General features: G+C 37.6%; 1 protein-coding gene across 4 annotated transcripts; it reads right to left on the bottom strand.

Moving 5' to 3' along the window:
* Nucleotides 1–11,541: 11,541 nt before the first annotated feature.
* On the bottom strand, nt 11,542–17,711 carry LOC104086609 (uncharacterized WD repeat-containing protein C2A9.03-like). Of its 4 annotated transcripts, none has more exons than XM_009590922.4 (10): nt 17,556–17,711; nt 16,108–16,232; nt 15,571–15,738; nt 15,376–15,462; nt 14,420–14,554; nt 13,985–14,095; nt 13,743–13,834; nt 13,555–13,660; nt 12,670–12,756; nt 11,542–12,240 (listed from the first exon to the last, which is right to left on the bottom strand). In XM_009590922.4, exons 2-10 carry the CDS (start codon nt 16,228–16,230, stop codon nt 11,827–11,829), a joined length of 1,323 nt encoding a protein of 440 aa, XP_009589217.1. In that variant the 5' UTR covers nt 16,231–16,232; nt 17,556–17,711; the 3' UTR covers nt 11,542–11,826. The 4 variants fall into 4 exon arrangements, with proteins under 4 accessions (XP_009589217.1, XP_009589220.1, XP_009589218.1 ...); XM_009590925.4 differs by lacking the exon at nt 17,556–17,711 and adding an exon at nt 17,344–17,496; XM_009590923.4 differs by lacking the exon at nt 17,556–17,711 and adding an exon at nt 16,909–17,072.
* Nucleotides 17,712–23,145: the final 5,434 nt, after the last annotated feature.

The following is a 23,145-nucleotide window of genomic DNA, read 5'->3' as shown; positions in this document are numbered from 1 at the left end:
TTCTGATGGGCCTGCAAAACTTTTAAGAGATTCAGGCCGGTCGACCAAATTGATGCAGATGGCGTGGACTATAACAAATAAAAATCTGAGAATCGTCCCGAATTCTTGTTTCATGGCCCTAATAGCTAAAAAATGAGGAATTGTCATGGCGAACCGATTACTAATATTCATTAGGTCGTTTTTGATAAGCACGCAAAATTTTTGGAGATTCGGGGTTGGTCACCAGAATTCATGCAAATAGCATGGACTATCACACACGAATATTTGGGAATCATCCTGAGTTCAGTTTTATGGCCCGAAAATGCCAAATAATGAAGAACGGTCATCAAAAAGCGATAACTATTGTTCATTAGGTTATTTTTTTATGGACCACAAAACTTTAGAAAGTTCGGGACCGGTCGCCATTCATAAAGATAGCGTGGACTATAGCACACGTAAATCTGGGAATCGTCCTGAATTTCTGTTTTATAGCCCTAAAACGCCAAAAAATGAGGAACGATCACAGAGAGATGATGACTATTGTTACTTAGGTCATTTTTGGTAAACAGGCAAAATTTTAGGCGATTCGAATCCGTCGCCGGACCCATACAGGTGGCATGGGCTATAACATACGAAAATCTGAAAATCTGGCAAAATTTCAGTTTTATGACCCTAAAATGACTAATGTTCCTTAGGTCATTTGTGATAGGCCGGCTAAATTTTAGGCAATTCGGACCTGGGCACTTGGACTCATGCAGATAATATGGGCTTTAGCAAACAAAAATCTGGAAATCAGGTGAAATTCTAATTTTATACCCCTAAAACGGCAAAAAATATGGAACAGTCATGGAGAGGCAATGACTAATATTCCTTAGGTCATTTTTATGGGCTGGCTAAATTTTAGGCGATTCAGGCCCGGGCACCCGGACCCATGTAGATGGTGTGGGCTATAGCACACGAAAATTTGGGAATCTGGTGGAACTCTAGTTTTATGGCCCTAAAACGCCACAAAACGAGGAACGGTCATGGTGAGGCAATGACCAATGTTCCTTAGGTCGTTTCTGATGGACCGACTAAATTTGAGGCAATTTTGGCTTGGGCGCAAGAACCCATGGAGATAGTATGGACTATAGCACACGAAAATCTAGGAATCGGGGGAAATTTTAGTTTTATCGCCCTAAAATGCCAAAAAACGAGGAACGGTCATAGCGAGGCAATGATTAATTTTTCTTAGGTCGTTTTTGATGGGTCAGCTAAATTTTAGGCGATTCGGGCTCGGGCGTCCGGATCCATGCAGATGGCGTGGGCTATGCGAAAATTAGGAAATCGGGCGAAATTTCAGTTTTATGACTCTAAAATGCCAAAAAAGGAGGAAAGGTCACGGCGAGACGATGACTATGGTTCCTTAGGTTATTTTTTATGGGCTAGCTAATATTTAGGCGATTTTGGCCAGTGCACCCAAATCCATGCAGATGGCATGGGCTATAGAACAAAAATCTGAAAATCGCGCACAATTCCAGTTTTATAGCCCTAAAACGCCAAAAAACGAGAAACGGTCATGGCGAGACGATGACTAAAGTTCTTTAAGTCGTTTTTGATGGGACGGATAAATTTTTGGCGATTCGGGCTTGGGCAACCGAACCCATACAGATGGCGTGGGCTATAGCATACAAAAATATGGAAATCGGGCGAAATTCCAGTTTTATGGCCCTAAAATCCCAAAAACTTAGGAACGGTCATAGGGAGGCGATGACTAATGTTCCTTAGGTCATTTTTTATGGGCCGGATTAATTTTAGGGGATTTGGCCCGGGCGCCTGGACCCATGTAGATGGCGTGGATAGCACACGAAAATCTGAGAATCGTGCGGAATTCCAGTTTTATGGTCCTAAAACGCCAAAAAATAAGATACGATCAAGGCAAGGCGATGACTAATATTCCTTAGATCATTTTTGATGGACCAGCTAAATTTTAAGTGATTCGGGGTCGGGTGTCGGACCCATATAGATGGTGTGGGCTATAGCACATGAAAATCTGGGAATCGGCGGAATTCCAGTTTTATGGCCCTATAACGCCAAACAATGAGGAACGGTAAAGGCGAGGCGATGACTAATGTTCCTTAAGTCGTTTTTGATGGTCCGGCTTAATATAGGCTATTCAAGCCTGGGTGCCCCAACCAATACAGATAACGTATAGCACACAAAATCCGAAAATCGGGCGGAATTCTAGTTTTATGACCCTAAAATGCAAAAAAATGAAGAACGGTCATGGCGAAGCGATGACTAATGTTTCTTAGGTCGTTTTTGATGGTATGGCTAACTTTTAGGCGATTCGGGTTTGGGCGCATAGACCATACAGATGGTGTGGGCTATAGCACACAAAAATTTGGGAATCGGGCTGAATTCCAGTTTTATAGCCCTAAAAAGCCAGAAAATGAGAAACGGTTATGGCGAGGCGATTACTAATGTTCCTTAGGTCGTTTTTCATGTGCTGGCAAAATTTAAAGTGATTTGGGCTCGAGCGTCGGGATCCATGCAGATGCGTGGGCTAGCACACGAAAATTTGGGAATCAGGCAGAATTTCAATTTTATGGCCCTTACGCCAAAAAATGAGGAACGGTCATGGCGAGGCGATGACTAATGTTTCTTAGGTCGTTTTTGATGGTATGGCTAACTTTTAGGCGATTCGGGTCTGGGCGCACAGACCATACAGATGGTGTGGGCTATAGCATACGAAAATTTGGGAATCGGGCTGAATTCCAGTTTTATGGCCCTAAAAAGCCAGAACACGAGAAACGGTTATGGCGAGGCGATTACTAATGTTCCTTAGGTCGTTTTTCATGTGCTGGCAAAATTTAAAGTGATTTGGGCTCGAGCGTCGGGATCCATGCAGATGCGTGGGCTAGCACACGAAAATTTGGGAATCAGGCAGAATTTCAATTTTATGGCCCTTACGCCAAAAAATGAGGAGCGGTCATGGAGAGGCGATGGTTGATGTTCCTTAGGTTGTTTGTGATGGGCTGGCTAAGTTTTAAGCGATTCTGGCCCTAGCGTCCGGACCTATGCAGATTGCGTGGGCGATAGCACACGAAAATATGGGAATCGGGCGGAATTCCAGTTTTATGGCCCTAAAATGCCAAAAAATGAGGAACAGTTATGGCGAGATAATGACTAATGTTCCTTAGCTCATTTTTTATGGGCCAACTAAATTTGAGGCTATTCGGGCCTTGGCGCCCGGACCTATGCAGATGGCGTGGGCTATAGCACACGAAAATCTAGGAATTGGGCGGAGTTTCAGTTTTATGGCCCTAAAATACCAAAACACGAGGAACGGTCATGGCGAGGCGATGACTAATATTTCTTAAGTCATTTTTTATGGGCTGGCTAAATTGTAGGAGATTCGGGACCGTGCGCCCGGACCAATGCAGATGGCGTAGGCTATAGCACACGAAAATCTGAGAATCGGGCTGAATTTCAGTTTTATGGCCCTAAAACGCCAAATAACAAGGAACGGTTATCGCGAGACGATTACTAATGTTCCTTAGGTCGTTTTTTATGGGCTGTCTTAATTTTAGGCGATTTGGGTCCGGGCACCCGGACCCATGTAGATGGCGTGGGCATATGACACAAAAATCTAGGAATCAAGCGAAATTCCAATTTTATGGCCCTAAAATGCCAAAAAACGAGGAACGATCATGGAGTGGCGATGACTAATGTTTCTTAGGTTGTTTGTGATGAGTTGGCTAAATTTTAAGCGATTCAGGCCCGAGCGCCCGGACCCATTCAGATGGTGTGGGCTATAACACACTAAAATATGGGAATCGGATGGAATTTCGGTTTTATGGCCCTAAAACGCCAAAAAAGAGGAACGGTCATGGCGAGGCAATGACTAATGTTCCTTAGGTCGTTTTTGATGGTCTGTATAAATTTTAGGCCATTCGGGCCTGGGTGCCTGGACCCATGCTGATGGTGTGGCCTATAGCACACGAAAATCTATGAATCTGGCGGAATTCCAGTTTTATGGCCCTAAAATGCCAAAACCTGGGGAAATATCATGACGAGGCGATGGATATTGTTCCTTAGGTTATTTTATAAAGGCCGGCAAAATTTTAGGCGATTCGGTTCCGGTCGCCCAGACCAATGCAGATGGCGTGGGCTATTTCACCGGAAAATCTGAGAATCGGGCGGAATTCCAGTTTTGTGGCCCTAAAACGCAAAAATGAGAAATAGTCATGGCGAGGCGATGATTATTGTTCCTTAGGTCATTTTTTATGGGTCGGCAAAAATTTAGGCGATTCAGGTCCGATTGCCCGAACCTATGTAAATGGTGTGAGATATAGCACACGAAAATTTGGGAATCAAACGGAATTCTAGTTTAATGGCCAAAACGCCAAAAACTGAGGAACAATCATGTTGAGGCGTTTATTAAGTTTCCATAGGTCTTTTTTATGGGCCGGCAAAATTTGAGGCGATTCAGGCGCGGGCGCATGGACCCATGCAGATGGCGTGGGCTTATATCACACGAAAATTTGGGAATCGAGTGGAATTCCAGTTTTATGGCCCTAAAATGCCAAAAAACGAGGAATGGTCATGGCGAGGAGATGACTAATGTTCCTTAGGTCATTTTTGATGTGTGGGCTAAATTTTAGGCAATTAAGGTCAGGTCACCTAGACCCATGGAAATGGCGTGGGCTATAGCACAAGAAAATCTGGAAATCAGGCGAAATTCTAGTTTATGGCCCTAAAATACCAATAAACGAGAAACGGTCATGGTAAGGCGATGAGTATTGTTCCTTAGGTCATTTGTTATGGGCCGGCAAAATTTTAGGCGACTTAGGTCCGATCGCCCGAACCTATGCAGATGGCGTGGGCTATGCACATGAATATCTGGGAATCAGGGGATGACTATTGTTCCTTAGGTCATTCTTTATAGGCCGGCAAAATTTTAGGCGATTCGGGTCCGGTCACTCGGCCCCATGCAGATGGCGTGGTCTAGCACACTAATATCTGGGAATCAGGCAAAATTCCAGTTTTTCGACCCTAATACACCAAAAAATGAGGAACGGTCATGGCGAAGCGATGAGTATTGTTCCTTAGGTCATTTTTATGGGCCAACAAAAAATTTGGCAATTCGAGTTCGGCGCCCGAACCTATATAGATAGCGTGGGCTATAGCACACAAAAATCTGAGAATCGGGCGGAATTCTAATTTTATGGCCCTAAAAAGCCAAAACACGAGGAACGTTTATGGCGAGGCGGTGACTATTATTCCTTAATTCGTTTTTGATGGACGGCAAAGATGGCGTGGGCTATAGCACCGAAAATTTGGGAGTCTGGCACAATTTCCGTTTTATGGCCTAAAACACCAATCAACATGGAGCGTCCATGGCGAGGTGTTGACTATTGTTCCTTAGGTCATTTGTAATGGGCCGAAAAAATTTTAGGCGATGTTGTAACGACCCGACTTGTCATTTTAAGAATTAACCCCCGTTCAGTGACATAAAGTCCCGAGCAGCTTCGCAATATGTATTATGACCCGCGGGTATGGTCGAGTTTGATTTACTGAAGATTCGAAATTAAATTAAAAGAACAATCCTTATTTAGAAGCTTAAATGGAAAGAGTTGAACGGAGAGTTGACTTTTGAGCAAAAGACTCTGGAATGGAATTTTGATGATGTCAATAGCTCCGTATGGTGATTATGGACTTTGGAGCGTGTTCAAAAAATTATTTGGAGGTCTGTAGTGGAATTAAGCCTGAAATGGCGAAAGATAAATTTTTGGGAAGTTTGACCGGGGGTTGATTTTTTGCTATCGGGGCCGGAATCCGATTCTGGAAATTTGAAATAGCATCGTTATGTCAATTATGACTTATGTGCAAAATTTGAAGTCATTCCGGATTGATTTGATGTGTTTTGGCACAAGATATAGAATTCGAAAGTTCAAAGTTCATATATTTTGATTTGAGATGTGATACGTCGGGTAAGTTTCTGATGGTTAACGAGTTGGATTTTGGACTTGGAACTCTGCTGAAATTTTTCTGATGCACCATCTGGTTTCCTTCATCGCGTTCGCGAAGAGGAACTGAGAGGCTGGCAATATTTGTTCTTCGCGTCCGCGAAGATAGGGACGCGTTCGCCAAGGGTGGACAGTGTGTGGAACGCGAACGCGAGGGGGCAGCTGATTGCTCTACGCGAACGTGAAGAGAGGCTCGCGAATGCGTAGGTGAACCTGGCAGTGCTTCGCGAACGCGGAGGCCCAACCACGAATGCGGAGAGGAAAATAGAGGAAACGGGGCAGAAGGCCTTTGGTCTACGCGAACGCGGAGGGTTGGGGCAATGACCCATCGCGAACGCGACGAGTTGGACGCGAACGCAAAGCATATTTTGGGGTAGTAGCATTTTTGTGCTTCGCGAATGCGAGGCAATGGCCGCGTTCGCGAAGAAGAAACCACTGAACAGAAACTTTAAGTTCTGAAAATGGGACTCGGTCCCATTTTTTATTTTTACCGATTTGGAGCTCGGATATAGGCGATTTTTGAGAGATTTTCAAAGAAAACAACAGAGTAAATATTTTTAACTCAATATTGGTTAAATTACCCGAATTCATGGTTGTTGTTTTAACATTTAATGGGTAAATTAAGTTGGAAAGATTAGAAAACCTTCTTGGTTTAATTTGAAGATTTGAGGGTCAAGTTGATGTCGGAATTAAGTAAAATTGGTATGGCTAGAATCGTGGTTGAATGAGATTTCGGATTTTGTAACTTTTATCGGGTTCCGAGATGTGGGCCACACGAGCAATGTTAGAGCTAAATTTTGGATTTTGATGGAAAATTAATATTTTTTTATGGAATTAATTCCAATAAATTTTATTGACTGAATCGAATTATTTGTGGCTAGATTCGAGGCATTTGGAGGTCAATTCAAGCAAGAATGCGATTTTGGAATATCGGCATAACTTCAAAAAGGTAAGTATCTTGCCTAACCTCGAGTGGAAGAATTACCCCTTAGGCATTGAGTCTTATATGAAATTTGTGTAATTGAAAACTATGTACGCGAGGTGACGAGTACGTACTTGGGTTATATGTGCAAATTACATTGGTTAAAATCCTTAGACACCCTTATGTATTAAATGAAAAATTATTGGCACTTATTAAATCCCTTAATTGTCTTGCCTAAATCCTTGCTTTGTTGGATTTATTTTTATATGATGATTTTTGGTGTGATTGTCACCTTGATTTTTATGTGAAATATTATTTTGTTGAGTTGTTCACTCTCGGATATATTTGTTAAGATTTTGTGCACATTATGGTCGAGCCATGGGCTCCTTATTGTGGAAAATAATGTATTGTTGAATTCTGTGGCGAGTTGAAATATTTGAGTATTTGATGTGCAATATGTGATAAATTGTAATATTTGATCACTCGATGTGTGCAATCTGTGATAAATTGTAATATTTTAGCACTTGAGGTGCAATTTATGAGATGTGATATTAGCACGTTATATTGTTGGAAAGTTTTGTTCGGGTGTTTGCACGAGGTTTCTGCCGTGCTATTATTACTATTGATTTATGCACATGCAGCGTGATAAGGTGGGATATATATATATATATATATATATATATATATATATATATATATATATATATATAGAGAGAGAGAGAGAGAGAGAGAAGGTGGGCTATGTCGGGGATTGATTTGTGATGGCCTGAGGGCATTGTTGTTGTTGCATATTTACTTTTGGGACTACGAGGCGATACCTCGGGAGTGCCCTTTGTTGATATTTTTCTATGGTTGCACTTGCCGTTGGTTATTTTATTTTTTCGTGAAATGTAAATTCTTGTGTTCTTCTGTGATGTATTATTTGATTTTACTATGTGTTTTTGTTTCCTTGTTGTATTGTGTTGATTTTGGCTCTTTGTACAAGACTCTGAGGATTTGTGTTTTATGATTTTTACTGGTTTTCGAGATTTGAGTTGTTTCTAATAAAGAAATTGCTATTATGTTCTAATTTAATAAATTTTTACGTCCAAATTAGTAGTCATCGGATGCTTCATTTTAATCGAAATATCATTTTCTTCACCCAAACGAATTCAAAAATAAACTCATTTTTTTGATGATTTCTTACTTGATTTATAAATTGTAAACTTACTTTATTGAAAATAAATTGATCCTACGGATCTTATATACATTGATATTTTTGACACGTGAGTTGCCCGTGTGGTTGTGATAGAAATATGGGCACGAGGTGCCGTAAAAAAAATGAAAGTGGGCTGAGACCCGTAATTTTTTTTTTTAGGATCGTGAAAGGAGGTGTCACATGGTGACTTTTACTTGGAAAGATATTTATTTGAAAGAAGTATATTCGAAAGATATTTATTCAAAAGAAGCATATTCTAAGATATTTATCTTAAAGAAAAATATGTGAATAATTTATATTTGAAGGAATTAATTAATTGGTTGTACTTGTGTTCCTTACTCGTTTGAGCAATAATTATAATGTTCTTGTTGCCCTACTGTTTATATCACTGCTAGTTGTTTTCGATTATTTTAGTATGGTACAGGTTATTTGACTAGTGAGTGTATTAACCGTACCTCGTCACTACTCCACTGAGGTTAGTCTTGATACTTACTGGTTACCGACTGTGGTGTACTCATATTACACTTCTGCACATTTTTGTGCAGAGCCAGGTAATGTGGAGTCAGTTAATCGATCGCTAGCAGTACGGATCTTGCTGTGGAGACTCAAGGTAAACATGTTGTTGTGTTCGCAGGCTTCGGAGTCACCTTCTAATTTGTATTCACACTGTTTACTTTATTTCAAACAGTTGTATTTAGAAAATTGTAACAGACTCTGTAGAGCTTATGACTTGTACTACCGGTTTTGAGAATTGTAAATTTTATAGAGATTTCCATTTCAATAATTATTGTTGTTATTTAGGAAATGTTAGGCTTACCTAGTCCCCAAGACTAGGTACCATCACGATACCCAACGGAGGAAAAATTGGGTCGTGACAGATGCAAATTCGGTCGCCCGGACCCAGGCAGATGGTGTGGGGTATAGCACGCGAAAATTTAGGAGTCGGGCAGAATTCCAGTTTTATGTCCTTAAAATGCCAAAAAAGAGGAACGGTCATGGCAAGGCGATGACTATTGTTCTTTAGATCATTTTTTATGGGTCCGTAAAATTTTAGGCGATACGAGTCCAGTCTCCCGGACCCATATAGATGGTGTGGCCTATAGCACACAAAAATCTGGGAATCGGACGGAATTCCAATTTTATTGCCCTAAAATGCCAAAAAATGAGGAACGGGCATGGCAAGACGATGATTATTTTTCTTTAGGTCATTATTTACGAGCCGGCTAAATTTTAGACGATTCGGGTCTGGTCGCCCGGCCCATGCAGATGACATGGGCTATAGCACACGAAAATTCGGGAATCGGACGGAATTCTAGTTTTATGGACCAAAAACTCCAAAAAATGAGGAACGATCATGGTTAGCCGATGACTATTATTCCTTAAGTCGTTTTTGATGGACCGACAAAATTAGGCGATTCGGGTCCGATCATCTGGACTCATGCAGATAGCGTGGGCTATAGCATATGAAAATCTGGGTATCGGACGCAATTCTAATTTTGTGGCCCTAAAACGCCAAAAAACGAGTAACGGTCATGGCGAGGTGATGACTATTGTTCCTTAGGTCATTTTTTGTGGGCTGGCAAAATTTTAGGCGATTTGGGTCCGGTTGCCCGAACCCATGCAGATTGCATGCCATGCCCGATCTCGTGTCATAGTGGCTTGTCGTGCCCGACCTTGTGTCGTTGACATAGGCATGCCACTACCGACCTCGGCCCATATTGCCCCGCCACGACCGACCGCGGGCCATTGACATAGGCATGCCACGGCCGGCCTAATTTCGGGCATAAATCCTGGGCCAAGTTATTTAGCGCAGCGGGAAGGAGAAGGTAGGAATCCCAGCCTTGTACCATAGTGGCCTACCATAGCCGTCTTCATACCATTGACATAGGCATGCCATGGCCGACCTTGGCCAATAGTGGCATGCCACGGCCGATTGACATAGGCATGCCATGACCGACCTTGGGCCATTGACATATGCCTTGGTCTCGCACGCGACACCTCGAAAAACCTCTATTTGCGACGTTGTCTTTGCATATTAGCCTCACTCTTGGCTTATGCCTGGGCATCGCACGCGACACCCCGAAAAGCCTCTAGTAGTGAAATTGGATTTAGTGTCATAGGCAAGCCTTTCCCTCGACATGACTAAATGACAAATCATGCCACTTAATACACAAATAGTATACATGCAAGGTCTTGAGGACTTATTCAATTTTCCAACACTTAGGCATATAATATAGCATCATTTAAGGAGTAAACTTTTTTTCAAGAAAGTTAGAAATTGATTTTTTCAGGAAAGTTAGAAATTGATTGGATTGGAGGGGAGGGACGAATCGGAGTGACAAAGTCTGAATTTCAGTGGATTGTGGCAGTAAGGCCACTCTGCCACTTACAATACCCCGTCGCGTAGTCATTTGCAATGGATTCTACCCCTTGGGTTGCGGCCCTTCGCCAGACTCTGCTTGAATGCAGGTTGCTTTGTACATCGAGCTGCCCTTTAAGGAGATAGGTGAAAAATCGGCAAGTGTGTGACTCTGAATCATGTGAGAAGCTCATGGCAATTCTGGATGTAAAAGCTGCCTTTAATGGGAATAGTTAGAAGCAGTATGGGCTTACTGAAGCAGAAGAAAAATGGAAAGAAGGATGAGTTCTGGAAAACTAAGAATGATTTACGACTTGTTCAAAGATAATTCCTCTCATTTGCAGTCAGAGACTCCTAATAAGATGCCTTTATTGTAGCCAAATATTAGGCTACGGTAATACATCTGGTCCAGCCAAATATGGAAGTTAAATAATGGTGGATTGGTGGTTGTTAACTAGCTTATTCATCTTTTGAAGTTTCATGCTGAAAAGAACTAGTACTAATTTTGATTTCAATACTCGTAAAAAGTCATTTTTAAGGGAGTTAATATCTTTTTAATTTTTTGTATTACTTAGTGCCAAAAGAATTATTAATCGGGTGTCATTTTATTTGTTCTTGGATTTTAAGAAATAAAGAACGAATAGAAGAAAAAAAGATTTTAGTAGAAGAAAAAAAGATTTTAGTGTGTGGAAAAGGCTTCTTGAGTTGAGTAGGACCACCATTTTATTCAAACCAAATTATTAATCAGGATTTGTTTTCTGGATAACCGATAAATTTCCGAGTATCAGTGGTACACGATTCAAATTTTGGTGATAATGAACCAACCTTTACTCTTATCTACTTAAATATCAAGCTTTTGTCATGTGGGAGAGTTAGAACATATAACATGCGTCTAATCCACGTATCACAAGTTGTACTATTACCACTAAACCAAAGCCCGGAGATCCTTTTGCAGCCAACTGAGCTTTGATTTCAAGCTTTTGAATGTGAAAGTCTGAAACTAATTGATCTATCCTAAAACATACAATAAAGTATCTCTAAAGATCAAGAAGCAACCAAGAAACATTGCATCTTTTGTGACATCTTTTTCCTTATCACTAACTTTAGTATTCCTGTACCACTTACAGCAATATGTTGTTCTTTTTTCTCTTTTAAACCAAGTAAAAGTACAACAGAAGCAAAATGGTACATCAGAGAGGTTGTATATAAGCAGAAACAAAGCTTGCTCTTAAGGAAACTATACATAGTATGCCAAGATCAAAAACTGGTACCATATGCCTTGAACTAATTTGCGCAAAATATTTGTGCTTGATGTGAATAAACTGCAGAACCCATTTTTTCCTAAATCGTTGAAGAATTATGTGAACACATCGAAATGTCTACAAGAACGCCTTCGGTGGTATTCTAGCAAGCTTGCATACGTTCGATCCCAGATTCCAATGTAAAGAGACTCATCATCCGGACTCAGAGATACCCCTGATATCTCACCAAAAATATCAATTTCCTGACGTTTCTTGTAATCTGACTCGGTACTATAAATGTGGACAAAATCTGCAGGTTCAGCCACTACCAGGAACCGTCCATCGGATGAGAAACGGATAGATCGCGCAGCACCCATGTTTCCCTTCAAAATGGCCATAGACGAGGACAGGTTTCTCAAGTCCCAAATCCGACAGGTCTTATCTTGATTCCCAGTGGCAAATGTACGGCCATCTGGGTGCCATGCAGAAGCAAAAGAGTAGTCTAAATGACCCGCAATTGAGGCCACCGTCTGATACAGTAACAAAGAAGTTCAATTGTAAGTTCAGCAAATGGAAAAGTCATCATCAAAAACAAAAATATGGAGGAGAATTAGACATCTTCGAGCAAAAATAATAGTCTAAAATTCACAAACTTTAAGACTTATAGTGCAATGGAGAACAATTATGGATCAATAAAGACCGAGTTCAAACGCGTTTTGCTCCCACGAGAAAGATCTATATGAGAAAATACAAGAAACAAAAGCACACCGCAACTCTTTGCAAATTATTTTCCGGAATACTTTAGCCAAATAATCACCTCATCATAAGTGCAGTAACAATAACGACCTAACATGCTTCAGAGTGCGCTTCTGAACTAAGAAACTGACATTATGTATTTACATAACAAAAAAATCGCATTCCATCTGATGTAGAAGGTAATGACTAAAAATTTAAAATACCTTTCCATTGCGGGAATCAACAAGTAAACCATTTAGATCATCACCAACAACAGTAAAAAGCTTGCTATCTGGGCTCATCGAGGTGTGCTGCATTAATTACCAGTGAAATTATAAATACATGAGCTCCTGAAGGATGCAGTTTTGACCAGTATCGAAATATTTGTGCAACATAAAGCATGTAGACAGGAAGAAAGAATTTTTTTAATCCAGATGAAAATTGAAGCGAATGTGAACTAGCAATTTGGACATATAATGAATATCCCCACTTATTACTTTCGTATCCGAAAACCTCAGAGGAAATGCAATTCAAACTGGATGATGGACTAGGTCCTGAGCCCAAAGAACTAAATCCTCGCCTACCAATAACAAAATCTCATACTAGATCTGAAGAAACTAGTAGAAGGTTGATGGAACTTCTTGATAGCGGACAACAGCTTATGTGTTTCCACTATCTACATGCCAGTTCATCCCTCTAGTGGATATTTTCTTTCTTGGTGTTCGGGCCAGCTTGTGTGCACCTCGACTAATTCCACCGAGTACCTGCTATCTCCCACCAGCACAGGTAACTTTGCCCACCTTGAGAAGAAATTACCTAGTGTTTTTTGCAATCTTAAGCCTCATGCTAGAATTTCATTAAATTAAGAAAAGGCCTTATACTAGAAATTCATGAAGTTACTCTTTCCCGCCAACACAATAGATAATGATATGATGAAGGGGAGGAGGAGGACTACAATGACAATTCACTTATATAACAAATTGTATTATTACTTCACGAACAACCAAATAATACTGTGGTAAGTAGTAACTAATGAAAAGAAGTCAAAAAAAAGGAGCAAAGAAAGGGGAAGAACAAAAATAGCAGTAAAAGCACATAAAAAAACTTACATTCACTGGCCAAGGGAAGCGGAAGTGATTCATTTGCTGAAACTTCTCCATGTCGTACTCTCTCACACCACAGTCGTTGTTGGATGCCATAAAACGAGGCCCACCACTGTAAAATGTTTGAACTTTACTTTCATCAGTTGAAATTTTTTAAACTAGCTCAACAACTGATTGTGACATTCACACTCTACCTGACGCTTTCATATATCTCAATGGCATTTGTGATAGCATTATCTTCATAAGTGGTCCTTGCACAGAAGCTGACTCCCGGCTTGTCCAAACTCTGCAATATTATTTGAAAGCAAAGTTAAGCAAATACCACAACACAAAAAAAAAAAAAAAAACAAAGTTTAGCGGAAAGGAACTTCTTTTTTTAACTAAGAATTCACCAACACCACATCAGCTTTTTCCTGTGATTAAGAGATGCACTGACCTTACAAATGAGTTCTCCTTGAAAGCCACCAGCAACCACAAAACGGTTCTTCACTGCCATCGTGCTGATTTGGGTTTGTGTCAGACCCTCTAACAAACTTCCTGCGTGTTTCTAGAGGCCCAACAACAAAAAAGAATAGGTAAAACATAAACAAGAGAAGAAATAGTTATATCCATATGAAGCAAAGAGAAAAATGTTAAAGAGGAAAAATTCAAGTGGAACTTCTTTCTTTTTGCCCCCTGTTTTGTGGCAGGGAATGGTGCAGGATACTTCTATCAATACCCACCACAAAGCCAAGAAATCAAAGAACTGAAAATGCATATATGAACACAAGAGTCATTTTCCAGGCTATGTCACGCCTAAGAGAAGGAAAAAAGAAGCAAGAGCGTAGCAGAAACTAAAGTAGGGGACTATCATTAAATACTTTTCAATTACCTCCGTCGGTGCTATGTGTCCAGAGAAGTTGATAACTTCTGAGAGGTTGCGAGAAATGGATGACCAATGCATAAGTGAATAGTTCGAAATCATATACACGTCATGCTTTGAAGTTGCCCACACCAAGTTCCTTAGCTGCAAACAAGAGGCAAAAGAAGTCATTAAAAGACCGCCACTCAGCAAATTGACCACACCAAAAAAAAAAGGCCATAGGCAAAGATCACAGAACAAATCCAAACTTTGAAAATGTAATTAAGAGATACCCCCCAATAACATCACATATGGTATCTCACTACTTACAAGATAAGAAAATTGACATGAATCAAAAAACTAGAGATAATTCATTTGGCAACATAATGATTTTTGTTTATTACTGGAGGAACAAAAATATGCCTTGTATTTTTATTTATTTCAATATGAAAGGGAAAAGAAAAACAGAACACAAGAAAACCGGGTCGTTGAGCGGAAGTGCCAAAAAGAGGACGAGGTAGACCTAAAATCACATGGAAGGAAGTTGTCTTAGCAAAAGATAGGACACAATGAAAGAAAAAGTTCTATAAATGAGATATATATTAGTTGAGAATATGTTTTTGACGTTAGCACTTTTACTATGTGTCCTATGCTTTCTAGGAGTGGTTTAGCCTTTCATAGATTTATATATTTAGAAAATATACATAACTTATGATACTTTTTGTTTGTATTTGCATAATATTGACATAAGACGAGTTTAAATAGAGTGACGTGGTCGGCGAAGTGATTCGTATAGCTGGTCCCAACTTGTTTGGGACTGAGCCGTAGTTGTAGTAGTATGCCGATTGTCACAAAAGGAGTCCGAAAGAAGTCTCTGCTGTAGCATTAGGAATTCAACATTTTAGACATTTGGCAGGTCAACTTTAAGTAAGTGAGTAAAACACAAATTATTCTAGTGTAGGCGGAATCTGCAGAATAAAGCGGACCTGAAAATGGAGGATTGTAGGCTTAACGGATCTTGCATTATAAAAGAATTCGTAGTAGTTGGCACCCTTCTCCACTTGTTCGCATTCCTGAAAATGCAATCACGTAAATGACCAGCAAAGATGAGAATTTTACTGTGGTCGCAACGAATTGACCCAAATGGAATTCTTTATACTAAAAAATTGCAGTGCAAATACCTTATCGACAGCTTCCCCCGACAAAGGAATGTTCTCATAATTTCTATACTGTTCGAGCCTTGTCAATCTATAACTTTGCCTGGTTACATTCAACCTCTCCCATGGAATACCTTGTATATCCTTCCCTTTTCTTGCTTGTGCAGCCGATGTATCAGTCACTTTTGTTGGCTAACAAAATATCAAGAGTTCCAGGTAACTCAAAATACAAAAGGGGTATAAAAATTGATGATGATAATTTAGAACCAGACAATAAGTGATCCATCAGAAAAATAGGTAAATTTGACTTGGCCAAACAAATTGGACAAACGACAAAGAAACCTGACTAGATAAAATCCAGTAAAACTATACTAGTTCTCGATTCTTGGCTGTTGGAAATTTTCAAAAGAGGAGCATTTTCAAACCATGGACCTTTGGCTGCTCTATGATAACATAATTATCAACAAGAACGTCTAGCCTAAAATGAATAGGAACAAACGAAGAACAAGGCAAAATTCAATAGAGGAGGAGAAGTGAATCAAGTTACTATATTTTACTAACCATATCATAGTCACCAAGATTTGTCTCCTCGTTATAGAATTCGCCCTCAAATTCATCGGCTGAATCAGTCACCTCTCTGTCGTCCGCCATGTAATCCAATTGGTCAACCCTTTCAAGAGACATGCCTTGAAAAATAGATAAAAATTGCAGATTAAAGGTTGCCCCAAAAAGAACAAAGAACAAAGAAAGAAAGGGGGGATATTAAAAAACTTAATCAAAAAAATGCACTCAAAAAATCCAAATAAGCAAATCAATGAAAAAAGTTTAACATCTCCTACCCCAAAAAACCACTAGCCAGAATAAGTTCCCAAATACCAAAAAAGAAAAACTTTCATTTTAATTACCAAGAAACTCCTAAAACTGAAATACCATTGATGAACATAATGCTGTGACTATCATCAATTTTACTAGTATAATTACCTATGTGTTGCCATAAATAGCAGATCCCAGAAAATCATTTCACAACAAAATTAAACAAAAATAAAAAAATCATTCTTGAATTACCCACAACAGCTCCTCATACTAAACAACATTCAAAACTTTAATGCTGAGATTACTATTGCTAATATAAATCCACAAACCAACAAAAATATTACAACAAACAATAAAATAGTAAAAACTAATTCTTGGAACCTGTGCATAAGAATTAATGCTGAGATTATTGCAGATAACTGCATAAACCCAAGAAACTGTTATTACAATAAACAAAGAAATAGTAAAAGATAATCTTTGCATGAGAAGAGTACACACACACAAACAAAAAAAAAGGAGGCGGCAAAAGAGAGTTTTGCAAGAACTAACCAGAAAATTTTCTTTTTGTTTTTTGGGGATAAAACAGCTTTTTTCAAAATACCCAGATGTATATTTATGTAAGAGGCACTTTTGTAGGAAAAATGGTAGTATTGTTTTTTCCAGCTTCTTCTTGTTGTTTTTGTTGTGAAATACGTATGTGCAGTATGTGTAATGCTGAGATTACAACAGTCAAAGAAATAGTAAAAGATTTATATAATCCTTGCATAAGTACAGCACTTACAAAAAAGGCCATAAAAAGATAGTTGCAAGAACTAACCAGAAAATTGTCATTTTTTCAAGAATAACCAGATGTTGGAACTTGGTATGCAAGGAAAAATGAGCTTGAAAATATTACAACAGCAAACAAAGAAATAGTAAAAGATATATTCTTTGCATAACCACAGCACTTACAAAAAAAGCATAAAAAAAGTTGCAAGAACTAACCAGAAAATTGTTTTTTTTCTTTTTCAAGAATAACCAGATGTAGGCACTTGGTATGCAAGGAAAAATGAGCCTTTTTTTCACTTCTTCTTCTACTTGTTGTTGTGCAATGTCAATGTGCAGGTTGAATGATAGCTTCTAACCCCCCCCCCCCCCCCCAACACACACACACACACACACACAAAGGATAGCAAAAGAGGGTTGCAAAAACTAACCAGAAAATCTTCTTTTTTCTCAGGGTGAAAACAGCTTTTTCAAAAATACCCAAATGTATATATGCAAGAGGCTTAAGCTTTTTTGTTTTTGTTCTACAAATGTGAATGTGCAGATTGAATGATAGCTTCTACGTCTGGTTTGTAGCTATGATATGATGCTACACATGTCTTGGAATTTGGGGTTATAATTTTTGTAAGATATAAATGCACGCGCCCGGGTATCAAGATGGAGTAAGTGGGCGTTTGGACATAAGAATTGTAAAATTGAAAAAAACAAAAGTGATAAAATAAATTCACTTCAAAATGTTATTTGAAAATTAAAATTGTGTTTGCACATAAATATAATTTTGGATTATTTTTTAAGTTTTGTGAATGGTCTGAGTAAAAAATTTAAAAAATAACTTTTTGAAATTTTTTAAATTTTCGAAAAATTCTAAAATTCGTCTTCAAGTAAAAATTAAAAATTTTACGCCTAAACACTGATTTTGAAAAAATAAAATTCTAAGAAAAGAGAAAATATTCTTATGCCCAAACGGACTTTAAGGTCTGCATACAGCCTCTCTGTCCCAGGATAGGGGCAAGGTCTGCGTATACACTACCCTCCTCAGACCCCACTAGTGAGATTATACTGTGTTGTTAGTTATAAACTGACTCTAAGAATCACCTTTTTACTTTACCTTTCTTATCAGAAAATGACAAAATGGTCCTTGTCATATATTTAATAAGCTCTAGCTGTTAGATTTAATGCAAATTAATGAAAAATAATAAGTTCCGTCAAATTTCAAAAATTAAAACACCAAAATGGCTCTAGATATCATAAATAGACCAAATTAAGGGAAACTACACCAGACGCCAGAAAATAGATTTGCATCAGACGCCAGAAAATAGACCCAAAAAAAGCAAAGATTGCAAAATTGCACCTTCAAATATGAGCTCATGTTCGATCTTTGTTAAATATTTAATGAAAACTAAAATTGCTCATTTTTTTACAAAATTGCACCTCGAACGTATATTTAAAAAGTTTATTTTAAACCTACCCCAAAAGGAAGACGATCATTTTTGCAATTTTCTCCATTTCTTACTACTCTTTTTCTTTATGTGTACTTTTTGCCTTTTTTTATTTCCTTTGATTTATTGCAGAATTAGAACTAGAATATTGGACAAATCTATTAAAAGGGAATTTTGACCAGGAAATTCTTCAATGGAACAAAGAAGATATTGAAAAGAAAACTTGCAAAATATTTTCTATTTAAAAAGAATTAAATAAATATTTGAAGCACCAACACCAACTTTGTCATTTTGTATATTCTTTTGGGTCAAAGGATAATCATAATATACATAATAATATTTTGTATAGTATATAAGACTTTGTCCCTATAAGGTTATTTTCAAAAACAAAAGTTAGAAAAGAGGGAGAAAAGTCATAATACGTTGGTATATGAGTCCAAATGACTCGATCAACACTAATTGAGGACATCGAGCATTAAAGGATGCAACTATATTATGAGAATATGTACTCAATTTAAGCTCTACATCGAATTTAGTAAATCAAATAAATTATGGTGAAATTCTGAAATCGAACTCATAAAATTTAAATTTTAAATTTATCTTTTATTTTCGATTGAAAGATTGCCGATGATTACAATTATAAAGATTCGTCCTAAGAGTTCTACTCAAAATTTAAGAACTGAGTGCGCACGAAATGGAGGCTATTCAAAAATGGCATGACATGAATAACAAACACAAGGCACAAATAACAAAATAGGACAAGGACAAAAAAAATAGAGAGATTTACAATTACATACATTTTTTGATAGGAAAGATAAGCTTATATTAATTATAAAGATGCATTCGTACAGAGAGGTTGGTGTTGGGGATGCACCAAAGTACTAATACTACAAATACTACTAGTAGAACTGTTATGAATATCTATTGTGGAGTGTTGATCCAAAGGATCATTACAAAAAGGGGAGTTTTCTACTATAGTAACTCCTGCATCACCATGTTGCAGAGGGTGAATGTTTGTTGCCAACAAGTTCGCCGGATGTGAATCAAAAGGTGGTGTTTGAGTGTCAAGCCTGATAGATTGTCATACTTGAGCGGATGGTACTTTTTGGAGAGTTGTAGCGCCTGATTGATCTGCTCTTAGTTGTTCGATAACAAAAATGGGTGGTGAGACAAAAATAGTTGGTGTTGAGTACTCCATCGTACAACCTTGCTTGGCTAACCTATCTACTACCCATTTTGCTCTATGTACACATGTATGAGATGCGGATCATGGAGCTGGTGGAGCAGGTGCCTGCAATCATATTTTTATTACCCTTCTCATATATCTTGGACCTAAAGAAAAAAGAAAAAAACTTGGAAGGGGTAAAAGGAAGAGCTAATGACCGTTGGTAGGTGTAAGATGCTAGCTAACCAAAGAAATAACTGACTAATTCTAGAGATTGGTGTAGACATAAGAATAGAAAATGAGAACTTTGATAGTGAAAGGATAATTTAATGTTGAGTTGTATTGATTGACAAACATTCTTACAGCTGGTCATACTATGAAATGGCAATATAATATAAACGACAATATAATTATTTTAAATTTAATATAGTTAAATATGATATACTCGATATTAAATTCTTTTGTATAGTTAAATATATTGCATGTGTTTATTATCTTGACGTTATATAGTTTAGTTAACGACAACGCATGGTATGCATGTATTATCCTGACATTTTATAGCGAGATTTCATCAATTTTGAATTGAGAGTCAAGAGGTGTACATTACGAGTTCGAATTATATGACTTGTTTATTAATACTGTAATGAGTTTTTCCTCCTTCCATGTTAACTATTAAAAATAAAAAAAATTAATTATTTTCATAATTACAGGCTTACTGATTTAAACACTGTCATTATAAACGAAAACAATATATACACGTTTAATGTATGGAACATTTCAAACTAAAATTGGTCGAAGCTGCCAGGGAAATTAAAACAGCTATTGATAAAATGGACATTTTGATGCTTATCTATGGCCTGAAAACGACAAACCAAGTTAGGTAAAACAAATAGTACATGGTACCTCTAATTTAATTTAAACATGAGAAAACGTCCCAATTTATTCATGTACTATTGATCTATTTATACTCTTTTATTGTTAATTAGCAAATCGTCTTATATTTGTTTATCGTCAACCCAACTCCCTAGTGCGGATTCCACGTATGTACTTAGAGAGAAAATGTCCAAATTTATTCCTCGACCTTTAGCTCTGATTTAAAATATCCTGAGGTTGGCTTTAATGTCGAGAACAAAAAATGAGACTTTTTCTTAGGGAAGCTAATATCATATCAGAAAGTTTAACCAAAAGCAAAATTACTCAATTTCATATAGTACAGCAACAAATTTGACCATTTTTTCTTTAGACGTGTATCTTGTAACCTATGCCACAATTATGACACTTGTACCATGATCGATTCGTCTCATCCCTATTAAACTTTTGTTAGGGGCTAAGGGTGGTAAAATGATTAAAAGAAAATAATTAACCATCCATATTATTCATTAAAAATGGGTTGGATAATAAAAATTTTTTAAACGGGTCAAATATAGATAAGAACCATATTATTCATTTTGAAAATGGATAACCAATTTATAACTAATGAGTTTAACTTTTATATTTGTAAAGCCTCAAATTGAGGGTTCCTCAAGTTTGGAAAACTAAGAATTCTCTAAAAAATGATCATATTCAAGAAGTCATAGACTCATATTATCTGTCGATTAACCCATTTTTTATCCGTATTAAATATGGGTCGGATCGGATAATTTATCCATTTTTTTATTACTCGTTTTTTACCCGACCCAACAGCCACCCCTAGGGGCTACCAACCATACTTATCAAAACAAAATATGTTGGGCAGATAAGCTCTAGCTAAGACATCACGAGTCATGAGTAGTCTTTTCTCTATCCCCACATATATACTTCTTTCAATAATACTATAACACATATTGCCATCTTAATGTGTGATATGATATGATTGATCCCACATTCGGGACTGCTAGATAATGGAATATTTACATCATTAGGCCGTCACTTTTTTATGTATGTATTTCTTGGTCAAGGTATTTTGTTGCTGCTAGACTTTATGTTACAGCAAGAATCTCTTTGTTAAAGTACTTTTTAGTGGAAAATTCGAGGCCAATGTACAAGAATTACATAAGTAAGATCTAGCCAATGGGAAAGAATTACATAAGTAAGATCTAGCCAATGGGAAAGAATTACATAATAGAAACAATTCAAACCGAATAAATCGAAGTTACCGAACCGAATAAATCGAAATCTAAAGGAGAAAAATCGAATCTTACCGAATTTAATTAGGTACGGTATTGGTATAGCATTTTACGAAATCGAATACCAAAAATACTGAACTGAAATGTCTAAATACCGTACTGTACCGACGGACAAAAACCCTAGTAAGATCTATCCAATGGTAAAGGGTAGGTAGTCACTGTTCAACCTTCAACTATGTGTGAAGTCCGAGGAATTAAAATTCGAAATCCAGATCGAGATTGGCATATAGAACGGTATGACGTTCTAGCAAGCCTAACTTGTACTTATTTGCACAATCACATTTTTGGTTTAAGGGTTGCTCGCCCTGCCGAAAGGCTTTCGGGGCTTACACCTCGCTATTACAAGACCTAAAAAAATGCTTTCAGTAGCGCCCTTAATCTAAACTAACGTTTGACCATAAATTCTCAAATTTATTTTAAAAATCTGATTTGGATGAAGTTTAGTTTGAAGATGAAAATCTCTTTAGACATAATTTTTCAAAACGTGTTTCACTTTCTTTTTTTTTTGAAAAAACATGAAATGTGACTTATACCCATAAGTTTTAAAAACTATAAAAAATACCCAACAACTCTAAAAAAAATTCATACAAAACAAGCTAAACAAATCTGAAGAAAATTCATACAAAACAAACGAAACAAATCTGAAGAAAATTTATACAAACATTAGCAGATTTTAGCAAATTACCTTCAAATTTTGTCTTTGCGGTGGATTGCCACAGATTGGCACAACAACTTTGGCGAAGGTTTTCTTCCGTCTATAGAGTGGCAAAGCCGCGTGAGTTTAATGAGAAAAAAATGGGTAGATATGGATAGTTGGGTCATAATAACATAAAGTGAACTTTTCTTTGAAAAACAAAAGTTTAGGGCAATTTTTGAACAGCTCTTAAGCTGGTTTTGGGATTTTGAAATTTGCCAAAATATGAATAAAATCTATAAACAAACAGGTATTTATCAAAAAAAAAAAAAAAAATTAGAAAACAATTGACAAAATCTATGGCGAAACGGGAGCTAAGTCTTTTGAAGCGCCAGTAGTTGTAGTTGTGGGTAGGGTTGTGCCGTGGATACCTAGATGATCGATTGAAAAGCTATGACATGGTACGTGATTTTCTGTAAAATGCAGTAAAAAAACTTGTATTTGTCAAGACCCAATTCCATTAAGCATAATGCAGTTTATACCAGAAAAGAATGTTCAAACAACTCAAACCATAAGATATCATAAGAAGGCAACTCAACAACAAAAAGTGTTTAGTTT

The sequence above is a fragment of the Nicotiana tomentosiformis genome, chromosome 9 (assembly GCF_000390325.3).
Source record: "Nicotiana tomentosiformis chromosome 9, ASM39032v3, whole genome shotgun sequence".
Lineage (NCBI taxonomy): Eukaryota > Viridiplantae > Streptophyta > Magnoliopsida > Solanales > Solanaceae > Nicotiana > Nicotiana tomentosiformis.
The sequence above is the reverse complement of the archived record's forward strand: the minus strand, read 5'-3'. Positions and strand labels throughout refer to the sequence as shown.